The sequence below is a fragment of the Gymnoscopelus braueri genome, assembly GCF_963280865.1.
Source record: "Gymnoscopelus braueri genome assembly, chromosome: 10".
In the NCBI taxonomy this organism is placed as follows: Eukaryota; Metazoa; Chordata; class Actinopteri; order Myctophiformes; family Myctophidae; genus Gymnoscopelus; species Gymnoscopelus braueri.
In genome coordinates, this window is record NC_137611.1 from 55,347,244 (window position 1) to 55,373,820 (window position 26,577).

The following is a 26,577-nucleotide window of genomic DNA, read 5'->3' on the forward strand; positions in this document are numbered from 1 at the left end:
TGTATATTATTGATACAATCTTCCCACCTGTCATATGAAATTTCCATGCCCAACTCACTTTGCCACTTGTCCCTATAGGGATGTGAAGAAGGGCTAATCAGGGTTTGCAATATGCCATAAAATTGAGAGACCGCACCTTTACTAAAAGGCTCTATTCTCATTATTTCTTCTAGAACGGGATGATGGGGTTTTTGCTCATATTGTGGGAAATGTGATCTGATAAAGTGTCTCAGCTGAAGAAAGCGGGAAAAGTGTGATGCCGGGAGCTGAAAGGATTGCTGCAGTTGCTGGAAAGATGCAAGATGGTCATCAATATATACATTTCTCAAAGAACCAATACCTTTCTCCCTCCATGCTAAAAAAAACAGGGTCAACCATTCCTGGTTTAAAGGCATGATTGGAACATATGGGAGTATATAGATACATTTTAGGGGCCTTTGTCATCATTAATACCGGAGACCAGACTTTCAGAGAATTTTGGATTATAGGGTTGTGCCCGTAACTGATTCCCTTAATCTTAGTAGGGCTATTGAGTAGTGCTGGTAAACTCGACCCTACACATGATAAATGCTCAATTCGCAGCCAGGAAGGCATATTCTCCAAGCTATAACCCGGATAACACTCATACCAAAAGGAAAGCCAATTCAAATGCGCCGCCACATAATACAACCTGAATTGAGGAAGCCCAAACCCCCCGACACCTCCTTTCTATGGGAAATTGCATTTTTCTCCTCTTGTTGTCTCCTGATAGATGATTTTTCAGGCCAGTTTGGAAAGAACCCAGTGATTTACATGTTTTAATGGATGTTGTCAGGGCATTCCACATCTTGGCGGCAGAGCAGTAGAATGAGAATTTTCCCATGTTTGTTCTATATTTGGGGTGGTACTACCAGATCGTTGTCGCTCCCTCTGGTATTGTGGCTGTAGGTGTCACTCACTTTGGAGAAGTAGTTAGTTGTGAGTGTATTGAGGGCACTGGCCCTTTGACTATCTTAAAGGGATATTTCACTTTAAAAAAATAAAAGGGGTCATTTTATCATCGACTCAGGCTTTTGTGAACACCCTAGACAGTTTTTAAGTTGCTCGATTCAGTATTTAGATATTTGATATGCATTTTATGTAAGATGTAAGATTGTAAGATTCACCAAAAACACCGTCCTTGGTTCTGGTGACTCATACTGCCCTCCTAATGCCTGAGGGGGCCGTGTTTTTTCGATTACTTTTTCATTTTCTTTTTTTATTGTATTTTTTTTTTTTTTTTTTTACAAAAAATATATAAAAAATAAATGAAAAAAGTAATTGAAAAAAACACAGCCTCCTCACGTATTAGGAGGGCAGTATGAGTCACCAGACCCAAGGACGGGTGTTTTCGATGAATGGCTAAAATGGAGTTTGAAGTTACAATGGGTTTGTATAGAAAGGGGCATGTCTGATAAAATGAATATCAAATGTCTAAATACTGAATCAAGCAACTTACAAACTGTCCGGGTGCTCACAAAAGCCTGAGTAGACCATAAAATGACTCATTTAAAATCATTATTAGCTATAGCCTATAACCATTACTTTATACTTTGGCTATTACAAAATTGCAGATATACAAGCTCATAGCCAGAAGTGGACGAAGTACTCAACCCCAGTACTTGGGCAAGAGTACAGATACTCCTGGTCAAATTTAGTCCACTACAAGTAAAAGCAGCTCAATCAAAATGTTCCTCAAGTAAGAGTAAAAAAGTAATCAAGTAAGAGTAAAAAAGTAATTGCTTTTAAATGTACTTAAGTACTTAAAAGTACATGCTTTTAGAAAATATTTTAAGTACAAGTAAAAATAGTAGTGAATCTCTTAATTTTGATATCAATGAATTGCTGTAATGTTTTCACAATGAATTTATAGGACCTTGTAACTCTTGTTTCTCTCTGAAACCACCTGCACTGCATGCACTGATGTGCTTGCTTGTAGAACCACTAGGTTATACAAAGCCTGCAGAGAAAAACACCTACAGTATACAAACATAGAAATTACTGAGGAACCAGAACTAAATAATTTTACTCCTACACACCCATACAAGATGTAACAATACAGAAACCTTGAACTAGTTACTAGTATATTACTAGATTCCATCAAATATATTTATTTTGCACACTAAGGAGTGTAAAAGAAAGGCTTAACAAGGGGGTCGAGTGCCATGTAGTAGCCATGTTCGATGCTGCTTCGATAACCTCTCGTCATCGAAAATAGCCTACAAGCTCCCAACACATCACTTCTGCTACAGATTGTGAGCCTGTAAATCAGACATTTTCAGCATGCGAGGATGTCGTACAACAAAGAATATGTCCAGCCTTCCCCTTGGATCTGGTCGTATTTTAACAGCATTTCTCAGTATTATGGCAATGGACTAACTAAGGACCTGTGTCAGTGTCCTAACAAAGCAAGGGGGTCGACTGGAGAAGTGGTGACAAATATTTCGCTCAAATAACTTTATAAGCAGTGTTGGCCAAGTTACTTAAAAAAAGTAACAAGTTATAGTTACTAGTTACTGATCTAAAAAAGTAACGAGTTAATTACTTTACTTACTACACGGTCCACCAGCGTTCTTGTCCGTGTGCGTATCCTTGTGGAGCTCCATGTCCCTCTTGCAGCTGAAGCCTTTCCGACACACCTGCAGGCAAAAAGAAACATGATTTTTTTTGAGAGAATTCATGTTCAACTAAGCAAAGAAAACACGTGTCAGAATACAAATTAGGGCTGTCAGTTCTCCTCTATAATCCCATTGGAATTTCAATGCTATATTACTTTTAATATTCGAATATATTCAAATGTTTTATATAATATATAATTATATAAAAGAATGTATAGTAGCACAATAATAAACACACGTGCACACATACAATTGCCTGTTTTTGTTTCGGTGTACAACGGTGTTGCGCAGTTGAGCTACAAGCCGTCACCGCGTCGCATCAGCCAAGCGTTGTGGTCTTGCAGATCGGCTGAGGCGGAGCTACACTACAGCTCAACTGTCTGCATGTTGTTGAAGGAAGGACAGCTGTGAAACTAGGCTGAGCTCGTTTCTGATCCGGTCGGAGCGGAAGTAACTTTACGTCATCAGGTGGCCGGAACCAGCAACCAGAAGCCCGTATACGTCCGTATACGGACACCGAAAGTCCCATACACACCCATGTAAAAAAAAAAAAACGGAACGGTACTTCCGGTTTAAAACTTAACATGGGTGTGTATGGGACTTCCGGCGTCCGTATACGGACGTATACACGAATCCACAGAGCGCTTCCCTGTAGGTATGGCGCCGCTCCCTTTAGGTAGCGCCGCCATTACTGCGGTGTCAATATCACCGCACTCAGCGTAGTAGCAGCTGACTGATATTGACACCGCAGTATATGGCGGCGCTACCTAAAGGGGGCGGCGCCATACCTACAGGGAAGCGCTCTGTGGATTCGTGTATACGGACATTTACGGACATGTGTGGATGTACCCGGTGCCGTGCACCTCCAAAATGATTCCCCTTGTTTAAAATGGTGTTTGGTTTGGTATAATCCTTTCGTTTCTTTTGGTATAATAATGGTTTGTTATAACTATCTTGTATTCTAACTCGTATCATGACTAGCGAGACTAAACCATGGACTAAAGTTAAATTTGATTCCCATTATGTGGGGAACAAAAACAAGGCAACGCCAATACCGGAACCCACCACCGGAACACCATGTTTTCAACTCGAATGAAAAAAGTCTAAGGATGGTCTAGTTTAGAGAACAAAATATTGGTTCTTTTCAAGTATCATAATTGCACTTTTTAGCAGTTGTACAATCCCCCTGTGAGCTTGTAGGCTATATCTGCTATTTTTAAATAGCCAACATATAAAATATGGATGAAGTGGTTAAAATGAGTGCTATGAGTGCTGATACTATGAGAACCAATGATTTACTGCACCTTTAATCTGTCTTGTTTTTCATTAAAATGATCTTCATAAAAACAAGAATGTATAGCTACAATTTATGTCCTATGGAGATAACATTGTTATTCACCATGGTATAACATGACAGTTTGATATGGTCCCATGCATACCTGTACATCACACTCATACAGACCCGTGCAAATGCTACATTTTCAAACACAATTCAAGGTAAAATTCACAGAAGTATTTCTACTATTTTAAGTTAATTGAGGAATTCATTACATGTTGAGAAAATGCACTTTAATTTTTGACAAGTTTTAAATGTAAAAAAAACAACAACAAGATTACATGAGCATAACTCATAAAAAAAAGTCAAGACCCTGGTATAGTTTAGTGAACAAACTATTGGTTCTTTTTGAGTACAAGAATGAAGTGAACCGTGCAATGTAACATATTTCGGTAACACTTACTTAAAGGTCGGGTCTATAATGCATCATAATGCACTTATAAGACTTCATAATGTTATAAATGCTTATAATCATGTATGGCAACTTAATGTCATAATGCATTATAAGCTCAGCGGAACAGCACATTCTAATTCCCATGTAACACTTTACTTAAAGGTTGGGTCTATAATGCATTAGAATTGTATATAAAATGCATTTTAATGCGCTTATAAGGCTTCATAACGCTTTCATAATTATACAACTTATAACAGAGACACTTTTATAACTAAACTGACTGAGTTATGCATATAATGCATAATACATATAATGCATTATAAATGCATTATATGTATTATGCATTATATGCATAATGCATTATACACTCAAGCTCAATGTGCACGTGTTAAAGTGGGCTGCAGGGGCAGCCCACTTTAAAATTGACGCGCTGTGACAAATTGACGCGCTGTGAGCTTGTATACCTGCTTTTTGTTAATAGCCAAAGTATAAAATATGGATAAAGTTACAATGATCGTGGATGCTATATTAAACAAATGTTGCTGGGGACCTCCTGGAACCTCCCCAAGGACCCCTGGGGGTCCCCAGACCCCACTTTGAGAACCAATGCCATAAAAGTATCCTAGTCCTGACGTCACTCCGTTATGTATCCCCTGGGTCACGGATGTATTAAAAAAAAAATACTTTTCAAAGTACACAGGTTCTGGATTTGTTTCCATATACACTACGGCAGGGGTCTTCAACAGGGGGTCCGGGACCCCTAGGCGGCTCTGTTTCACATAAGGTTCTCAAAACCTAATTTGGTCCCTGCTCAGGAAGTGCTACTAACCCGGAATTATGGGAGGAACTCCCAACTCACAACATTTATTTTCAAATGTATTTGTCTAAAGTAGCAGAAATAGCAGATCTACAAGCTCACACACACTGTGTGAGTGGGACAGATGTCATTGACATCCTCTCTCTGCGTTTCCGCTGGGCGGTCCTCCATGCCCTCCGGATCTTCTCTTGAGCCTCGGCGCTCATGGTCTTGACTGACAGGTGGTCTCTGTGCCCGGTGGCCTTTCTCTTCTGGTATCTGAGGAGGACAGAGTCAGTGATTGGTTGATTGAATACTTTATTAGTTTATTAGTTAATGTAAACAGCACGTGGTACAGTCAGACGTTAAGGCTAAAAGGATAACACAAAAAAGTCCTGGGGGACTTGTTTCCATTGTGGTCCTATGTATTCAATTCATCAACATAGCATATAACACAATAATACATGTCATCAACAAATAAATAAAATCACACCCAGTGTGAAGTGGGCGGTGTGGTCACAGTGGTCATCACAGTGATGGAAGAAGTGATGGAAGAAGTGATGGAAGAAAGAAAGTTATGGTTTCTTATATAGGGCTATGCACATGTGTCATGTGACACTAGCCAATCACAGTCCTGAATAGACTGTGATTGGCCAATCACGGTGCAGGGTTAGGGGGGTACATTTTTGGCCAATCACAGCGCAGGATTTGGTGTGCAAATATCCAAACCTCACAAATAGGGGCGGTTTCACCGCCTAAAAAACACACCGAGTGTGAAGTGAGCGGTGCTATTTAAAGGAGCTACACCATGAATTTAAAAAAAAAATTGATATTTAATATCATATGGTGTATGTCCCTCAAACCTTTTTCAAAAGGTTTGAGCCTAAATCATCACTCAGATATACTCATCCCAAGTCAATTGTCTCTGGCTTATACAGCACTTTCAGCTGCAATACCAAAACGTCCTCTTGTGCAGGGGGGGGCTACTGAGCAATTCTGTCTGTTAATAAAAAATAATATTAAAAAAAATTATTAAAAAAAAAAAAAAAAAAAAGGAAAAATTCTGCATAAAAATAAGCATCTAAGAAAAATACAAAATCGAAAAAAAAATTTGGAACAATTCCACCAAGTGTTTGAGGTGCCTGTTTCACCCACTTCCGGGGGGCGGAGCCAAAATCCGAGCCCGAAGTATTTGTTCGTAGACCCCCACTTAGGGGGGGTAGAAAAAGTTTCGGAGCGATTCGGGCACTTTTCATTTAACATTGGGTTTGCCATCATTAATGTTTGTGACATCATAAACATTTCCATTCTGAGATCGCCTGTTCAGACACGCCCATTCTGGAAATCCATGAAATGAGAAGGAATGACTGAATTAAAAAATAAACATTTTTTGGGGTACAAGAGACACTGGGGACCCCAAAACATACAAAAAAACAGGAAAAAAGTGATTTTCATGGTGTAGACCCTTTAAAAACAACAGTGGTCATCACAGTGATGGAAGCTCACTTTAAAAAAAAAGATTTTTTTTTGATAGTGGTGCTATTTATAGGTTATTAATTTCATCATGCGTCTCGCTAGCCAATCACAGTACTGAGCAAAGGGTCTGAATACCAATCAGCCAATCATAGTACAGCGAAAGACACATTTTCACGACGGAAAGAAAAACCTTCACCACGGATGGGTCCCAAACCCACTTATAGGAGCGGCTACACCGCTCAAAAACGCTATATGTACCAAGGAGAAAAGGGACAAACGGAGGCAGTGAATGACACCTCCTTTCTATGGGAAATTGCGTTTATCTCCTCTTGTTGTCTCCTGGTAGATGATTTTCAGGACAGTTTTTGAAAGAAACCAGTGATTTACATATTTTAATGGATGTTGTCAGGGCATTCCACATCTTGGCGGCAGAGCAGTAGAATGAGAATTGTCCCATGTTTGTTCTATATTTGGGGTGGTACTACCAGATCGTTGTCGCTCCCTCTGGTATTGTGGCTGTAGGTGTCACTCACTTTGGAGAAGTAGTTAGTTGTGAGTGTATTGAGGGCACTGGCCCTTTGACTATCTTAAAGGGATATTTCACTTTTAAAAAAATAAAAGGGGTCATTTTATCATCGACTCAGGCTTTTGTGAACACCCTAGACAGTTTTTAAGTTGCTTGATTCAGTATTTAGATATTTGATATGCATTTTCTCAGACACGCCCCCTTCCTATACAAACCCATTGTAACTTCAAAGTTCAAACTCCGTTTTAACCATGTAAGATTCACCAAAAACACCCGTCCTTGGTTCTGGTGACTCATACTGCCCTCCTAATGCCTAAGGGGGCCGTGTTTATATAAAAAATAAATGAAAAAAGTAATTGAAAAAAACACAGCCTCCTCACGTATTGGGAGGGCAGTATGAGTCACCAGACCCAAGGACGGGTTTTTGATGAATGGTTAAAATGGAGTTTGAAGTTACAATGAGTTTGTATAGAAAGGGGCGTGTCTGATAAAATGAATATCAAATGTCTAAATACTGAATCAAGCAACTTACAAACTGTCCGGGTGCTCACAAAAGCCTGAGTAGACCATAAAATGACAAATTTAAAAGTATTATTAGCTATAGCCTATAACCATTACTTTATACTTTGGCTATTACAAAATTGCAGATATACAAGCTCATAGCCAGAAGTGGACGAAGTACTCAACCCCAGTACTTGGGTAAGAGTACAGATACTCCTGGTCAAATTTAGTCCACTACAAGTAAAAGCAGCTCAATCAAAATGTTCCTCAAGTAAGAGTAAAAAAGTAATCAAGTAAGAGTAAAAAAGTAATTGCTTTTAAATGTACTTAAGTACTTACAAGTACATGCTTTTAAAAAATATTTGAAGTACAAGTAAAAGTAGTAGTGAATCTCTTAATTTTGATATCAATGAATTGCTGTAATGTTTTCACAATGAATGTATAGGACCTTGTAACTCTTGTTTCTCTCTGAAACCACCTGCACTGCATGCACTGTGTGCTTGCTTGTAGAACCACTAGGTTATACAAAGCCTGCAGAGAAAAACACCTACAGTATACAAACATAGAAATGACTGAGGAACCAGAACTAAATCATTTTACTCCTACACACCCATACAATATGTAACAATACAGAAACCTTGAACTAGTTACTAGTATATTACTAGATTCCATCAAATATATTTCTTTTGCACACTAAGGAGTGTAAAAGAAAGGCTTAACAAGGGGGTCGAGTGCCATGTAGTAGCCATGTTCGATGCTGCTTCGATAACCTCTCGTCATCGAAAATAGCGTACAAGCTCCCAACACATCACTTCTGCTACAGATTGTGAGCCTGTAAATCAGACATTTTCAGCATGCGAGGATGTCGTACAACAAAGAATATGTCCAGCCTTCCCCTTGGATCTGGTCGTATTTTAACAGCATTTCTCAGTATTATGGCAATGGACTAACAAATATTTCGCTCAAATAACGTTATAAGCAGTGTTGGCCAAGTTACTTTAAAAAAGTAACAAGTTATAGTTACTAGTTACTGATCTCAAAAAGTAACGAGTTAATTACTTTACTTAACACTACTTCCTACACGGTCCACTAGCGTGTCGGATCAAACCCGACGCGATTCTGAAGCATTTCCCGCACACGCTGCAGCGGTACGGCTTCTTGTCCGTGTGCGTATCCTTGTGGAGCTCCATGTCCCTCTTGCAGCTGAAGCCTTTCCCACACACCTGCAGGCAAAAAGAAACATGAGATAATTCATGTTCTAAACTAAGCAAAGAAAACACATGTGTCACAATACAAATTAGGGCTTTCAGTTCTCCTCTATAATCCCATTAGAATTTCAATGCTATATTACTTTTAATATTCAAATATATTCAAATGTTTTATATAATATATAATTATATAAAATAATGTATAGTAGTACAAATAAACACACGTGCACACATACAATTGCCTGCTTTTGTTTCGGTGTACAACGGTGTTGCGCAGAGAACACAGCTGAGCTACAAGCCGTCACCGCGTCGCATCAGCCAAGCGTTGTGGTCTTGCAGATCGGCTGAGGCGGAGCTACACTACAGCTCAACTGTCTGCATGTTGTTGTGCGACAGATAGAGAGAAGCAGAGCTGATTAGCTGAGCTTCCTCTACACAAGTAAGACGCGCGAACGCTGGAAGCGAACGCAGCTCGAAAATATTGTGTATTTACGGACTTGTAATCCGTGTTATTTCACTGTGATGGGGAGAGAACATATGTGTGTGTGTGTGTGTGTGTGTGTGTGTGTGTGTGTGTGTGGTGTTGCATTTAAATCAGAGCATTGTCTAAATTCCTGCACTCTGGCGCCCTCTACATAGGTAGTGCATGCACACAGACAGACACACAGACAGACAGACAGACACACAACCTGAGCAGGGTTACATAGTAAGCTCCACTTGGTCGGAGGCGCGGCGAAGCCGCGCCTCCTTCCGCGTTCGCAATTACAGAAGGATAATGTTACATCAAAACTTTCGCTGTTGTCATAATTATTAAAGTTTCTAAAACCTAACTTTCAAGTGATGTTTATAGGGGGAAACTTTAAGGAAGAGAGGAGTCTTGCCTGCCTCTGCGCTGAACCAATGTGCTGTGACCAGACAACACACACACACACACACACACACACAGGCGCACAGACACATTGGGAGGTTTTCCGTGCGCTAACTTTCTGTGTGCACTGCATGCACTCAAACTTTATTGTTGATCATGCGTGACATGATGAAAGCATTTGTTTCGCATAAGTAGGTCAGGAAATAAAATAAAAATATATATATATTTAAACTAAAAAATATATATATATTTCTTTTAAACTACTTTCGAATGGCAATTTTAGCATTACATTTTTTTTCGCATTATTTTAAAATAGCGAAATTCGCTCTGACAGCCCTAATACAAATACGTGACGTCTGTGTCAAGGGGAAAACCTCATACGTCCAAAGCTACCCCTCAACTCTGACAGTGTACAAATGTTACAGACTTGTAAGGGTCCATTTAGAACCCCCTCAAGGAACCCTGAGAGTCCCTGGTCCCTACTTTGAGCACCACTGACCTATTCACTCATCTATGACATATCTTACATTGAGTTACATTGTCAAATTAAAGTGAACTATTTCAGTTAAGTTAGTCCACTGGCAATACAGACAACAACACATGTGACTGTGGTGAAACACCACAGAAATGTGGTGTGACAGCACATGTGTCTCTCCTGTCTGCCTGCCTGCCTGCCTGCCTGTCTGTCTGTCTTACCCTACAGGTGAAGGGTTTCTGTCCGGTGTGACAGCGCTTGTGGACAGACAGGTCCACATGTCTCCTGAAGGTCTTCCCGCAGAACTCACACCAGTGCACGTGCGTCTTGAGGTGCTCCAACAGACCCTCCCTGGTTAGATTGAAAAACAAGGGCATACAATGCATAATAAGATACAAGTATACAAGTATTCAAAAGGATAGACACAACAAAGCGAGCAACAATGCAAACTTTAAAAAAATATGTAATTTAGATTTACAAGCTCACAGCGTGTTGCATTGCGACACATTGTGAGCTTGCATTTTTGCCATTTTTAGACCCCCCCCCTCCAACTTTCCCCTAATAATGAAATGCCCAAAACAGGAATTGATTCATTATCAATATTTTTTTAATAATTGACAGACCTGTTGTAACCTATACGTCTTCATACCTTTCAATCCAGGACAGCATTGTGTCACATTTAGATGTTGCTATATATTATATGTTTTTCAGAAAACTGTTCAGATTTAGAAGTTTTAGAATCGGCCTCAGGTCTAAATGGTTTCTCGCTCTCTTTTTTTTGTTGAGCTATTAAAAAGGTCTTAAAAGTCCTTAAATTGTCACTTCACTGTCATCATGGGACCCCCCCAAAATGATGTGGGGACCCCCCTGGGGGTCCTGACCCACAGGTTGAGAACCACTGGTTTAACCCTTTTAGACCGGGAAAGAATCTGTGTCATTTTAGATTTCTTTGGCTATTCAAAAACTAGCAGATATAAAAGCTCATAGCGCGGCACAGAGTGTGAGCTTGTAGATCTGCTATTTTTTTTTAATCGTGAAAATGTGTCCAAATCTTTGAATATATATATATTTTTAAAGCGAACATTTTAACTCAAATCTTTGCTTCTGGGGATTCTACAAATGTCTTCTAAATCCTAAAAGTAAAAAAAAAAAAACGTATGTTGCTATAATATCAGTTGTTCTCAAACTTTTTTCACGTCAATGACCCCCAAAATGTGTGTGTGTGTGTGTGTGTGTGTGTGTGTGTGTGTGTGTGTGTGTGTGTGTGTGTGTATACATATATATATATACATATATATATATACACATATGTATATATATATATACATATATATATATATATATATATATATATATATATATATATATATATATATATATATATATATATATATATATACACACACATTACTGTAGGAGCCAAGTGTGCACTAAAGTGGGTTATTGGTATGTGATTGATGAAGGCACCGCATTGGCACCTAGGTGGTGGGAGTGTCGCTGGGGGTGGCCTCAGTGTCTACAAAGTAATGTCTCTCACCTGCTCACTCTAAGGCTGATTTGACCATGGAGGTGGGGTGAGCTGGGAGAGCTTTATTTTTGTTGACCGCATTTTTGTGTTTTGTTATTGCTCACTGTTTAAATTATTTGATTTCTTGCACATATTTATTACATTATTTCTTCATTGTAAATTGTAATAATTGGTGCACTGAATTTAAAAGTAAAGCATTTTAAACTTGAGCATTCGTTTGGATTAGAATTTTTAATGCATACAGTTTTAATTTCTCCCAGGCTTAGCCTGCCGGCTGATCATTTATAGGGAATGATATCAGCCGCAATATATACATATAAATACATATATATATATATATATATATATATATATATATATATATATATATATATATATATATATATATATATATTCAAAGATTTGCACACATTTTCAATTTTTTTCAAAAATAGCAGATCTATGAGCTTGTAGATCTGCTATTTTTGAATAGCCAAAGAAATCTAAAATGAGACAGATGCTTTCCCGGGGTTAAATCACTTAGTTTGATTAAAAGTTGCACCCCAGTGGGTTATCACTGACCTGGTGGGCAGCTGTTTGCCACAGATGCCGCACTTGCACAAACAGTCGTCGCCGTGGATTTTGGCGTGACTCATCAGATTGCTGCGGCTGCTGAACGACCGCTTACACACCATACAATGGCCGCCCGCCGCAAGCTCCGCCTCCGTGTAGGGCTGTCAACCAGCGTGACACGTTAGATCAGTGGTTCTCAAAGGGGTGCGCATGATTAGTTAATATAGCGTCACAATCATTTTAACCACTTTAACCATATTTTATACTTTGGCTATTAAAAAAATAGCAGATCTACAAGCTCATTGCGTGTCACTACATGCCGCACAATGAGCGTGAAGATATGCTATTTTTGAAAAATCTTGAAACTGTGTGCAAATCTTTGAAAATATATATATTTTTAAAGCAGAATGAGGGTCTTGCTTCAGTGTGCTATGCCTCGAGGGTTAGGGCTAGTGTTAGGTTAGCAAAAAAACTAAAGAAGCATAAAACATAGCACAGATTTTTTATGTTTTTCAGGCCGAGGACCCCTTAGCTGAGAGAGAGATGAAGCAAGGACCCCCTACACCTATTGTACAATGATGTTGCATTTTTCATAAATAGCCTCATAGACTTGTTTGGCAGCACTATCATCAGTGTTTTTTGTTTGTTTATACATTATCTTTTCTACAACACATTGACTGCCATAGACGCAGATCTGCGTTATATTTAATTAATCACTTGGCTGCCAGAACGCAGATCTCCGTTCTATTGTTTAATTGTGGTTTAATAGACGATCACGCTGTTTTCTGTACATTCCGACATCAGGTTCCCTTTCCACTGACCGGAAACAGAATATTAAGGGGTTCCGTTTCCGGTTTTCGGTTTTAGCTTGAAAATTTAGATTTTTAGGCAAAATAGGGCAAAACACGTTTTCTCACACGGTATAAAAAATGAACGGAGAGCTCCGGTTATATTTTCTTAACTCTGGACGACGAACAGTTATCGTCGTTGTGTACACCAACGATCTGAAACCCGATCATAAGCTAAGCTAAGTTGGCCTGCGGAAGCGGGGCTGAAATACTTCTACAGCCACCGGATATGACGTTTGCAGCCTGTTTGGGAGGGGCAGAGGGAGAGAATGGAGACGGAGAGAAAAAAACCTAACTGTTTGAGTGCTGGTCAATCTGTCGAGGCAGAGCACAGCTTTAACCGCAGCACCGCAGGGCTCCGTAGAGGTACAGGGAACAGCGTCCTCCGGTGGCGGCGTGGTGTATTGTGTCTCTGTGTCGGAGAGAGACACGGGCTCCGTGTTCAGCTGTTCGCTCTTACAGACAGGACTGTAGATGAACTCAATGACCTCTGTGTCCTTCTCATGTCTCTGAGGCGGAGCTGAAACATATTGGAAAAACAACGACATGATGATGTTTATGGGTGTTTTTGTTTTCTTTTTGTGCAATATATTGCAATCAGTGTTAATTTTGACAGCAAATTCTTATTTAGTTTAGTCATAGTCTTTTGAATACAATTTCATTTAGTTTTAGTTATATTTTTGTCATCTGAAAAGTTTTGGTTTTAGTCTAGCTTTAGTCGACTACATATCATAAGAAAAACAAAACAAATGAAAAACATAAAATCAGTCCATCTACAGTTGATTTTGTCAGGAAAAAAGGCAGGCCTTGATGGCGTCGTAATGGCAGATTTTACACTTGGTTGCATGCTGAAAATAGCAGATCTACAAGCTCGCATTGCGACGGGTTGTGAGCTTGTAGATCTGCTATTTTCAGAGCACAACACCCAAGCACAACCAAACATAAAATGTTCTACTGGATCTCTTCTATTTTTCATTTTAGTCTAGTTTTTATTTGTTGACAAAATTGTCTATATATTTAGTCTATGTTATAGTCATCATATATTTAGTTTTCGTCAGTGAAAAAAGGTATATTGTACAGTCCTACCCTGAGGATCAGAGTCTTCAAACCCAGCACTCTCTTCATCCTCCTGTTCCTCTTTAATGGATGGTTCTGGTCTGGGGAGCGCTTCTTCTGGGTCACTGATGTTGTGGTTTTCTTTGGGTGAATAGTCACATGATTCTACTACAACCAGCCCCCCCGCGAAACGCTGTAGCGACACGTCTATGGAGGAGACACAATCAACAATGACATAAACAACAAAAACACAAACAGGTTGAACAAACTTTGAGACCTGGAAGATACAACAGAAGCTGACTCAGCACATTGAGTCTATATATATCCTATAGCCTATTGATTGATTGATGTAGTTTATTTAGTAAGACATGAGAATAGTACATGACAGTACATAACAGTACATGGAAGTACAAATTCACAATACAAGGTCTACTAAACTGGAACTCTCATTAAGCACTAAGCTTGTTTAAGATGAGAACCCCATGCACACAAAGCATGATGTCATATAAGAGGCAGACAGATATACACACTACTATACAGAATGTCATACAATCAGCTTTCAGGTTACTGGTATGAAGAGAGAAAAAAACTTTGAGACCTGGAAGATACAACAGCAGCTGACTCAGCACATTGAGTCTATATATATCCTATAGCCTATTGATTGATTGATGTAGTTTATTTAGTAAGACATGAGAATAGTACATGACAGTACATAACAGTACATGGAAGTACAAATTCACAATACAAGGTCTACTAAACTGGAACTCTCATTAAGCACTAAGCTTGTTTAAGATGAGAACCCCATGCACACAAAGCATGATGTCATATAAGAGGCAGACAGATATACACACTACTATACAGAATGTCATACAATCAGCTTTCAGGTTACTGGTATGAAGAGAGAAAAAAAATAAATATATATATATATACAAAAGAGGAAAATGAAGGAGGGGTAGGGGGGGGTAGGTTAAGACTTAGACAGGGGCCATTTTCGAATTGCAGCCTCCTGAAGGTGTATCTTTAGGGCAGTTTTGAAAGTGAGTAGGGTTTTACACTCCTTTACTCCTTTTGGTAGGGCATTCCACATTTTTGATGAATAGCATGAGAACGAGTTCATTCCCTTAGTTGAGCCAAATCTGGGTTGAACATGATTTGTGGAGCTGCCTCTGGTGTTATGATCATGGACTTCATTAACATTTTGGAAGTATTTTGACAAATACAGGGGGATCCCAATGTTGTGGTGTATCTTGAAGACCAGGCCCATAGCAAGTTGCTGTACTCTGTCCTCAACCCTAAGCCATCCAATCCTAGCAAAATGAGCAGGGGTTAGATGGGTTTTGTGATTGAGGCCAAGAAGTAGCCTTACAAGTTTGTTTTGGGATGTTTGGAGCCTTGTTTTTAAGGCCTTGGAGGTGTTGTGATACCATGAAGTGCATGCATAATCATAATGACCTTGAATGAGGGCCCCAGCAAGAATCTTCAGAGTATTCTTACTGACTAGACGATCAATCCTCCACAAATAGCGTGTTGTTTGGTTGACATTTTTGATCACTTTTCCGGCTTTTTTGTTACCAGAGAGGTTTGCCTCCAAGATGGAGCCCAGGTAGGTAATTTCTAGGGGTGTCGGAAAAAATCGATTCGAATACGAATCGCGATTCTACTGTTGGACGATTCAGAATCGATTCTCATTTAAAAAAAATCAATTTTCAAAAAAATAAATAAATATATATATATATATATATATCTTGGATTTACCTTTGTGTGTTTACATTATTATCAGTTGATAAAAACCTTTAAAATTATAAAAGCTACATAAATGTACTCTGTTCTCATGACCACAGATTGGAGTAGATCCTGAAATCCTATGTTTTGAATCGAGAATCGTTTTGAATTGAAAATCGTCTGAATCGGAAAAAAACGCTTTTGAATCGAGAATTGTTCGTTTTGAAAAGATCGATAAAAATCGGAATCGTGACCCCAAGAATCGGAATCGAATCGATTTGTGAGATAGCAGACGATTCACAGCCCTAGTAATTTCATCCTCTCTTTTGATGACATCATCACCCACTTTGATCGTGAAACTCTCTGCCTTGCTAAGGTTAGGACTGGACCCAAAGAGGATGGATTCAGTTTTACCCAGGTGTAATGAAAGTTTGTTGTCAGAGAGCCAGATGCAGATCTTGTTGAGTTCGGAGCTGAGAGTTCTCAACCTGCAGCCTGTCCCTGTCCGAGACTAGCAGGGCCGAGTCATCTGCGAACAGGAACAGTTTGCAGTCGCAGGCTGATGACATGTCATTCACATTTATCAGGAACGGTAAAGGTCCTAGTATACTTCCTTGTGGGACACCACAAGTCACAGGGAGGGGGGGGGACTGGGTGCCGTTTACTTCCACCACTTGCTCCCTCCCTTCCAGGTAGGATCTCATCCAGTTCACTGACGTATCATCAAAACCTATTGCTTTGAGCTTATTGATCATAATTGGGTGATTAACGGTGTCAAAGGCCTTCTGGAGGTCCAGCATGACCATGCCGCAATATTTGCTCTTGTCGATATCTTGTTTGATAGAGTCGTTCAAATAGAGAAGGCATGTGTCAGTGGAGTGGTTTGTTCTGAAACCAGATTGGAATTTGTAGATTAGATTTTTCTCGGCAAGATACTTATCGACCTGTTCATAGACTATTTTTTCCATGACTTTCGAGATGGAGCTAAGAATAGAAATAGGGCGGTAGTTGCCAGGGTCTAATTTGTTCAAAACAAAAAGGCTAGTCTTTCTGAGGAGAACCCAACTGCATCCCCCCGTCATTTTCCTTATTCTCATCCTGTGGATTATGGATTCCTACCTCAACTCCGCATGGATTGTACACCAGAGGGATAAGGAATTGTACGAGAAAGAAAAGGTGGAATCACACAGTGACTTCTACCTAGCTACTGGATCCGAGAAGAAACATCCAGGCTACGGCACTGCATCGATTCACTCGATCCTCACAGCCAACCCGAAGCGAAGAAACAAACCCCTGAATGGTAGATTTAATCGCAAGACTTGTTTCTGCATAATACTACTACTTTCCGGAGACGTTGCCACAAACCCTGGCCCAGTAACCACAAGGCAATCCGCTCGGATTACGGCTGAAGCTAACAGGCTAGCAGCTGAGGCTAACGTTGCCATTAGCAACGGGGAACAACAAAGCCAAACTGCAACAAAGAACTTCCGGATCACTGGAGCTAACGTTGCTACCAAAGCTAGCTACGTCGACAACACCGATGGCTCCCCGCCAACTCAACTAGGCGAATAAACCCCGATGATCAACCGAAACACCCACGTTGATTCCACCGCAGCCGTCGACGAGGACGCTTGCACCGACGTACCACAGCGATCAACCGGGAGACGCAGCGTAGCCGAGGACGCGGAGCCAAGGAGTCACCTAGCTGTTTTCACCGGAGCAGAGGCCCTGAAGCACCGTTTTCAACCTACGGTTCCTTCCACGGCCAGCGTCCGAGCAGAGGCCGTGCTGGGTCCCCCGCGACCCATCCCCCACAACCCCCCACCCTTCCCCCCGAACCCCCAGAGCTGGTTGCCTACGACGGAACAGATGCTTTGATGGACGCTAACACCACAACACCCCCCCCCCCCGATACTGCTCCTCAACTTGATCTATCAGTGGACAAACATCTCTCCATTGATCATATGATCAAATCGTTCGGTGTAGGCTTGCACATGATCCACCTCAATGTGAATTCCCTTGTAGGAAACAAGCTAACACAAATCAGGCAGATGTTTTATGATGGTAAGGTTGACATTTTAACTGTCTCTGAAACTAAACTTGATCATACGATAAGGGACTCATACGATAAGGGAAAACTACAAACTCTTCAGAAATGATAGGAGCATTAATGGGAGAAATGGGGGTGGTGTATGCATGTATGTACATAATGACAATGACTGCATCCTTCGCGAAGACCTGAAGGATGCAGCCATTGAAGCTGTGTGGGTCGAGATCATTTTAAAAAATGCCAAACCTGTGCTAGTCGGTACCATATACAGACCTCCTAACCAGACTGATTTTCGGATGATGTATACTCCGCCTTAGATAAGAGTAAATTATTAGGTTCTATTTTTATTGATTTATCTAAGGCTTTTGATTTAGTTGATCATTATCTTCTTTTGGATAAACTTTATGATTTTGGCCTTTCTCGACAGGCATTACTTTGGTTTAGTTCCTACCTTCATAATCGTCGTCAGTGTGTTTCTTTTAATGATGTTAAATCGGATTTCTTGGTGATGGAAAAGGGTGTACCACAAGGATCAATCTTAGGTCCTTTACTTTTTTCCATTTTCATTAATGATCTTCCCAAAATATGTACAAATTGCTCCATACAGTTATATGCTGATGACACAGCTATTTATACATCTGATTGTGATATATCCAAAATTCAAAGCTCCTTGCAAACGGAATTCAATCTGGTTCAAAAATGGCTTTTAAATAATAATCTTATATTAAACAAGCAGAAGTCGTGCAGCATGGTGTTTGGTACTCGGTATTTTCTTAATCGTACATCCTCTGAATTATCTATTTTTTTTACAGATGGCTCTCCCCTTAAAACAGTGGAAACATTCAAATACTTAGGCCTTTGGTTAGATTCGGAATTTTCTTTTAAGCCCCATATCGATTCTCTTAAAGAGTAAAGTAAATAATGGTCTCAGATTAATGTATAGATCAATAAACTGTTTTACTTTTCAAATAAGAAAACATATTGTTCAGCAGCTTCTACTTCCTATCATTGACTATTGTGACATCATTTATCAGAACACCTCTGAGACACATCTTCATTCGTTAAATGTAGTTTACAATAATATATGTAGATTTGTACTCCGGTGTCCTTACAGTACACATCACTGTGTTCTGTATGATACGTTAAACTGGTTATCTCCTCATGATAGGAGACATTTTCATTGGTTGCTTTTTGTTTTTAAATGTATTTACTTTAATTATCCTTCTTATTTGAAAGAGCTTTTACGTCCGTTCAGTTCAAGATACCCATTAAGACATACACAACAACCTGTTTTTGAGGTACCTGTCGGTATAAACAAAGAAATTGGGAGACGTTCTTTTAAGTTTAAAGCACCTTCTGATTGGAACAATTTATCCACTTTACTTAGATCAATTATTTCATTTTCTGTTTTCAAAATATCTCTGCTTGATTCCCTAGAATCTAACTGTTCTTGCTTTTAAATTCATAAAGTTGGCTTAGCGGAAGGACAATCGGGGTTCACGGAGTCGGCTTGGGGGGTTATGGGTTTTGACTTCGGACTGGAGATGACATATGTTGCCATGTATTCTTGTTGAATTTGATTTCATAATTGATTGTTTTATTATTATTTAATTTTTTCATTTTTATTATTATTATTTTTATTATGGCATAACAGATGTAGACTGGTCTGGGATGGTGTGAGAGCCCTTATGTGTATGTTTTGTTGTTGTTGTATGTTATGTGATTGTTTTGTGTCAGTGTTTGTGTGTTGTGCCTGAGGACCCCCTGGAAGACGAGATGCTGCATCTCAAGGGGTTTATCCTCCAATGAAATTTTCAAATCAAATTTCTATGAAAGACTTGAGGAGTGTTTAGCTAAGGTGGAATGTGCGGAGACGATACTTCTTGGTGACTTTAACACAGACATGCTCCGTAAGGAAGCGTCAGTGTATAAGTCATTCAAGGGGTTTTGTCATCGGCACTCATTCCACCAGCTGATCACTCAGCCCACAAGTAGAGATAGGCGATTTTATCGATATGGCGATATATCGCGATATTTTATTTCCCGATACTGTATCGATACTCGGGCCGCCGTATCGCGATCATTTTTGCGAAAATAAATAAAAAATTTAAATATTTTTAGATTTTTTTTTGTTGATCTTTTTTTGGAAAAAGGATTTTCACAAATGTTCATGATTTTTCAACCGCAGGGGGAAAGAAAGGCTGTTCCATGTTGTTATAGCAGCCAGTTTGTTTGTTTGTTATCTAGTCTCCATGCATAGAAACCATGGTAGAAGTGCAGTGACTGAATACAGTCCTGACTCCTGACACTCCGCTGCCTCTAGATGTCGCACTCGCTAGTTCTCCTTCCCATTCAGTGAGGACTCTTCATCATCGTCATCAGTAGGAGACAAAGACAACATGGCGGCGAACGAGAACGAAAACAACAACAACTTAAGATCAGCGCCTTCAGCTTTTAAAGCTGATGTTTGGGTGCACTTTGGTTTCAAAGAAAAAGGAGGAAGCAAGGACTTGGACAAAAGTAACGTGGTCTGCAAGCTTTGTGAAACTGCGGTGAAATATTCAGGAAACACGACCAACTTGAGATCTCACTTAAAACGACACCACTCTGATGTATCAAGACAACCACTACAGCCAGCGAAACGTAAGGACCCAAAGCAGACTACGCTGGATGGATCCAACATTCTTCCACCTGGCTCCTTTCGTGCACAGAAGATTACAGAGTCAATTGTGCATTTCATTTGTAAAGATCTGCGGCCTTACAGCGTCGTTGAAAACCGCGGATTCAGGCTCATGGTGAATACTTTGGATCCCCGCTATGCGATCCCGACTCGCAAACATATGACGGAGGAAGCCGTACCTGACATGTACGATGCGGTGAAGATTAAAGTGAAAACATCTCTGAGCTCTGCAGAGAGAGTGGCATTAACGTGTGACGGGTGGACATCACGAGCCGTCCAATCGTACGTTACGATTACGTCCCACCACATCTCCAAGGACTGGAAGCTGGTTTCACACGTTTTGCAGACGAGGGTAATGGTCGAGAGACATACCGGCCCTAATATCGCTGAGTTACTTAAAGAAGCAATGAAGGAATGGGGCATAGAAGAAAAGGACCCAGTCATCGTCACAGATAATGCGTCCAACATGACCAACGCAGCGCAGATGGCCGGTTTGTTGCACGTTAAATGTTTTGCTCACACCCTGAATCTAGCTGCACAGTGCGCACTGAAGCTCCCAACAGTCGCACGCTTGCTGGGGAGAGTGAGACGTATAACCAGCTTCTTCAGACGCAGCGCCAACGCCACCCATGTTCTGAAGCTAAAACGAGAGCAGCTCGCTCTGGACGACCACAAGCTGCTGACTGACGTTGCTACCAGATGGAACAGTGCCCACGACATGCTGGAGCGTTTCCTGTATCAGCAGCCGGCCATCACAGCAGCCCTCCTCTCAGCAGAGGTTAGGAAGAATGAGAAGGATCTGCACCCTCAGTGAGTCAGACGTAACATCTGCTGAAGAAATTGTTGCCGCTATGAAGCCCATGAAGGTAGCTACACTTGTCATGTCGGCGGAGGACAGCCCAACACTATCAGTTCTGGCACCCCTCCATGCACAGCTGATTCATGATGTACGAGTGAACCCCACTGATTCTCCCATAACAAGGGATATAAAAAATGCCATATGCACGGATCTTAAGAAGAGGTACCAAGACCAGCAGAAGGAGAGTCTCTACATGGCCACAGCTATCGATCCAAGGTTTAAGTTTATGCCCTTCCTTTCTGATGATGAACGCCAGGACGTCTATGAGAGAGTCATCACAGAAGCTGCAAGGAGCCAGGACGCATTTCGGGTAAGTTAAAACTACCAAAGCTAGCTAGCTACTGTATGCTATTAAACGGACTGCTTTGTAAAGTTTGTAGTCAATACAATTTTCTTTTAAAGTAACTACCATTTTCACTTGACATAGAAACAAGGTTAAAGTTAGTCCAATACAATCATCAATACAAATATTTTGGTTTTAAAATGGTTAAAAGGCATACATAAATTCATAGATAAATGTAAAAGATTTAAATGTGAAAGTTTAAAAAGCCTAAAAACAGAATGATAGTAAAAATATTTATAGTTATTAAAACATTGACATCCATGTTACATAATGTAATGTTGCAGTATTGCATTTTTGGGGCTCAAAATTGTTACTGATTCACTAATTCACAGTTAAAAAGCTAATTTAATATGGTGTGTGTGTGTGTGTATTGCTGTTTTTCAGCAGAGAGAGACTGGAGTGGCGACAGGAGAGGCTGAGGTGGAGGAGGAGGAGGAGGAGGAGGGGGGCAATGAAGAAGCTCCTGTGCGTGTGCAGAATGCCATCGCTGCAGCCCCAGCCAAGAGAGGTTACTGCAATCTAGCTGACCTACTTGGTGAAGCATATGCTACTGCTCCTGCAAAGAAGCTGAAATCCACACAGGACCAGGCAGCAGAGGAGATGGCAAGATACATGGAGGCGCCCCCCTTGCCAATTAAAGGAGTTGAAGGAGCACCAACCAATCCACTGGACTGGTGGAAGGAGCATCAGAGGGAGTATCCACTCTTGTCACACCTTGCAAAGATGTACATGTGTATCCCAGGTACAAGCGTCGGCTCAGAGAGAGTTTTCTCTACCGCAGGTGATATTATCACAGCACAGAGGAGTCTGCTTACCTCAGAACATCTTGATGAAATTCTCTTCCTGAATAAAAATCTGTAGACAAAGTAGGCCAGGCCTGCTATTGTACCATGACTACAATCATCCATGTGTACTGTATGCGAGTTCAGGTTTTCCACATTGAATAGCCCCAAAGTTACCCAGCTCCAAGAAAGTTGGATAGTTGTATGTAAGTTCCACAAGAGTTCATATCAAACAAAGTATAATGGACAAACATCTTTTGAGTGAGACCACTACTACATGGTCATGGTTACATTGCTTTAATTTGTTTATTTTATAGCATACTTATTACTTACTACCTCACTGCCTCAGTGTCGTCACTGTCGTGACAGTTTTATTGATTTTGTTCATATAATGCACAAATTGTTTTCACTACTTTTTTATACATTTGAAGTTCTATGTGTGTGTGCTTACTAGACTAGTGCTTAGTGACAGAATAGAATATGTATGCATATGCCTGTGCCATTTATTTCTCTCTACATACATTTGATTTACATGTGAGATTCGAGAATACTTGTTACAGAACAATAAGAATAACTTTTTGCACAATGAACGCACATGTGCTGTGCAGTGCACTTTATTATTTTTATTAATCAATGACTTGACTGCAGTGTGCAGTCACTCACAGTGCAGAGTGCACTTTATTTTTGTATTTACTGCAGTGTGTGCACTGTGCAGTGCACTTTGTTTTTGTATTAATGACTGCAGAGTGCAGACAGTCAGTGAGTGTGCAGTCAGTGCACATATTTTTTTGTATTGATTATGGCTGCAGTGTCAGTACACTACAGTGCACTTTATTTTTGTATTAATGACTGCAGACACTCCAGAGTCCAGATAGTGAGTGTGTGCAGTGCACTGACTGCAGTGCACTTTATTTTGTTATTGATATGGCAGGCTTGGAAGTTGGCAGCTACATTCATTCAGTCAGTGTGTTGTTCACTGTTCAGGACTTCAGGTACTTCAGTAAGTGCAAATTTGCAATTTTGCATACTGTTCAATAAATGAAAGTGGAAAGTTTGAAAGAAATCAAAATGGTTTTGACTCAATTTGTCCATTGAGTTATCAATATATATAATGTGATTGTGATGTACAATTCATTCATGTTATTAGACTCCCCAGGGCAGGTGCCAGGTGGTACACGGCACATTTTCAGCTCTACAAAAACAAATTTGTAAATTCTGTAGAATATCGCAATATATCGCAATATGTATCGTATCGCAATATATTGTGATACGACCCAAGTATCGTGATGCGTATCGCAATATAATCGTATCGTGACCCAAGTATCGTGACGTGAGATTGTTGCCAATACCCATCCCTACCCACAAGGCTGTGTGTTTCCACTCAAACTACCATAGATCTCATTCTAACAACGGACAAGGACAAAATCCTCAATAGTGGTGTTTCTACCTGTGGCATATCTGATCATAACATGATCTTCTGCACCAGAAAGAAACGTAAACCTAAGACCGGTTACCACAAATCAGTCACGATCAGAGACCTCAAAAACTATAAGAGTGAGGACTTAGATCACAGGCTAGAGGAACAGGACTGGTCCGACGTACTAAACAGCACACAGGTAGACGAATCTTGGCTTGGTTTCAAAACCAAATTCATTCAAATTTTGGACAGTGTGGCTCCCATGAAAACCATCAGGGTCAAAACCCGCTCGGTACCATGGATGAATTCGGACATCCTTACTGCCATGAAAGTCAGAAACAAAAAGTGTTCTGAGCTTCATAAAGGTAGGATCAAACTCGCCAAGTGTTTTAACAAAGGTCTCGAATCCCACGTAGCTAAACTTGAAAAAGAAAGAAACAAGCTAAGCAACAAGGTTAATGGCATGCTCCTATTAGCAGAAAAAAGCTTCCTCGATGACAAAATTGAGGAAAATAAAAGCAAACCAAGAGAGCTTTGGAAGCTATTCAGCAACCTACTAGGCTGCAGCAAGAAATTGAAAACCAGGTTTACAAACATAAGCCTCAAGGTGAATGACACTCATCACATCCAAACATGAAGTGAGTAAAATCCTCAACATATTCTTCACGACCATAACCTCAGATTTGGTTGAAAAACTACCCCCTCACTCTGGGTGCTATGGTGAAGAGTATGTTGACTCATTTTACGAAAAACAGGGTGTACGCAAAGATGATTTTAAACTCTCCCCTGTGAAAAGAGAAGAGGTGTTTAAAAAATTGAGTGCTCTTCATCAACACAAAGCCACAGGCCTCGACAATATCCCCGCCAAATTTCTAAAAGACTCAGCCGCCTCCATTGCTCCAATCATTACCCACATAATAAACCTCTCCATCATACAGGGACGGGTCCCTAAAGATTTCAAAAAAGCTTATGAATTTGGGAGTTTCTCCTGGATTCTCCCAAATCCAGGAGTCCTCCTTTGTTCATGACTGATTATTAATGGGGGTTGACGACATTGAAAAGGACTTTCAGAGAATGTATACAATTCTTGAACACAAAAAGAGGCAAATCCTGAGTTAAATTGAACTATTTTTTCTTCTTCTTCTATAATATCGTAATAGTTTTTTTCCCCTTGTCTTTATAGCCAATTTATTTTATTTATACATTATTTTATTTTATTATAGACAACTATATTCAGGCTACAACATAGCTAGCTCCATAAAGAACCTCTCACTCCGCTATACAGCTCCGAGATGAGGTTCTATGTCGTTCTCATCCAGAATCGGGTGAACGTCCGCCAAGGCTCCGCTGTTTACCCTTTTGTATACATCGTATCCCAAAACTAATGGTAGATTCCAAACCACACGGATGTTTAAGGTTTGGTTCGGAGCATAATATTTTAGGTCCGGAGCGAAACTACCCGTTTAAATGGCTTATTTAGTCAGCCTGTGGCCATGTTTCCCATTGTAGCCAAACCGGGAGCAGTACTGGCAGCGGACGTAGGGGGGGGTTTCCGGGTTGAATGGGAAACATCATAGATATATATATCTATGGGAAACATGGCCACAGGCTGACTAAATAAGCGATTTAAACGGGTAGTTTCGCTCCGGACCTAAAATATTATGCTCCGAACCAAACCTTAAACATCCGTGTGGTTTGGAATCTACCATTAGTTTTGGGATACGATGTATACAAAAGGGTAAACAGCGGAGCCTTGGCGGACGTTCACCCGATTCTGGATGAGAACGACATAGAACCTCATCTCGGAGCTGTATAGCGGAGTGAGGGGTTCTTTATGGAGCTAGCTACAACACTGATTATACGTCCCAATCGCATCCATATGATGTTTTCTTTATAGCTTATGGGACATGGATCACAAATTGATTATGTCAGTAAAAAATAAACAACAAATACATGCATAACGAATCAATGTAGACATTTCACAGAGACACAACCAAATAGAACGACCCATAGTCCATACTAACCTGATGTAGTGTGTAAGTGCAGAGGGTCCACGTCCATCTGTGGAGCGATTGATCGGTATAGATCTTGTTCATATTCCAGTAGGATCTTCTCCACCAGGGAACAGATCTCCTCGGCCACCTGCGTCAGCCTCTCGCTGACCACCACCTTCAACATGTGCATCTTAGCGGACATTATGACGTTCTAATAAACCTTACTAATGTTTCATAAACACAGAAACACACGCCCACAAACTACAACAGCATCGTTTCACTTCGGCAAGGCGAAAATAATGATGAGTTCCGGAGTGTGGTTTCCTTGTCTTTTCAAAATAAAAGACTAGTGGCAAATAAAAGAGCTGGAGAGAAAGGGAAACCCCTGTTACTGAACAAACATTACAATATAGAGCTATAAATTAATAATTATTCTAACAAAACATAATAAATTACTGCAGTACTTATCCCAATATATAATTAGCCGCAGACCCCCATCTGAAAATGTTTTGTGCCAGGGATCCCCAGAA

General features: G+C 40.3%; 1 protein-coding gene across 1 annotated transcript; it reads right to left on the reverse strand.

Moving 5' to 3' along the window:
* Positions 1–4,804: 4,804 nt before the first annotated feature.
* LOC308093315 (uncharacterized protein) lies at positions 4,805–26,307 on the reverse strand. Its single transcript, XM_080439648.1, has 7 exons — positions 26,078–26,307; positions 14,231–14,407; positions 13,441–13,664; positions 12,306–12,457; positions 10,438–10,567; positions 8,725–8,888; positions 4,805–5,441 (listed from the first exon to the last, which is right to left on the reverse strand). The coding sequence occupies exons 1-6, from the start codon at positions 26,247–26,249 to the stop codon at positions 8,736–8,738; spliced, it is 1,008 nt and encodes a 335-aa protein (XP_080295774.1). The 5' UTR covers positions 26,250–26,307; the 3' UTR covers positions 4,805–5,441; positions 8,725–8,735.
* Between the last annotated feature and the right edge of the window lie 270 nt (positions 26,308–26,577).

Bases quoted from the DNA above. Each gene is read 5' to 3' on its own strand.
- LOC308093315 (XM_080439648.1), bottom strand. From the start codon at position 26,249: ATGTCCGCTAAGATGCACATGTTGAAGGTGGTGGTCAGCGAGAGGCTG. The intron at 14,408-26,077 runs GTTAGTATGGAC...TCTCCTCCATAG, and splicing joins GCACTTACACACTACATCAG to ACGTGTCGCTACAGCGTTTC. The intron at 13,665-14,230 runs GTAGGACTGTAC...AATATGTTTCAG, and splicing joins TGAAGACTCTGATCCTCAGG to CTCCGCCTCAGAGACATGAG.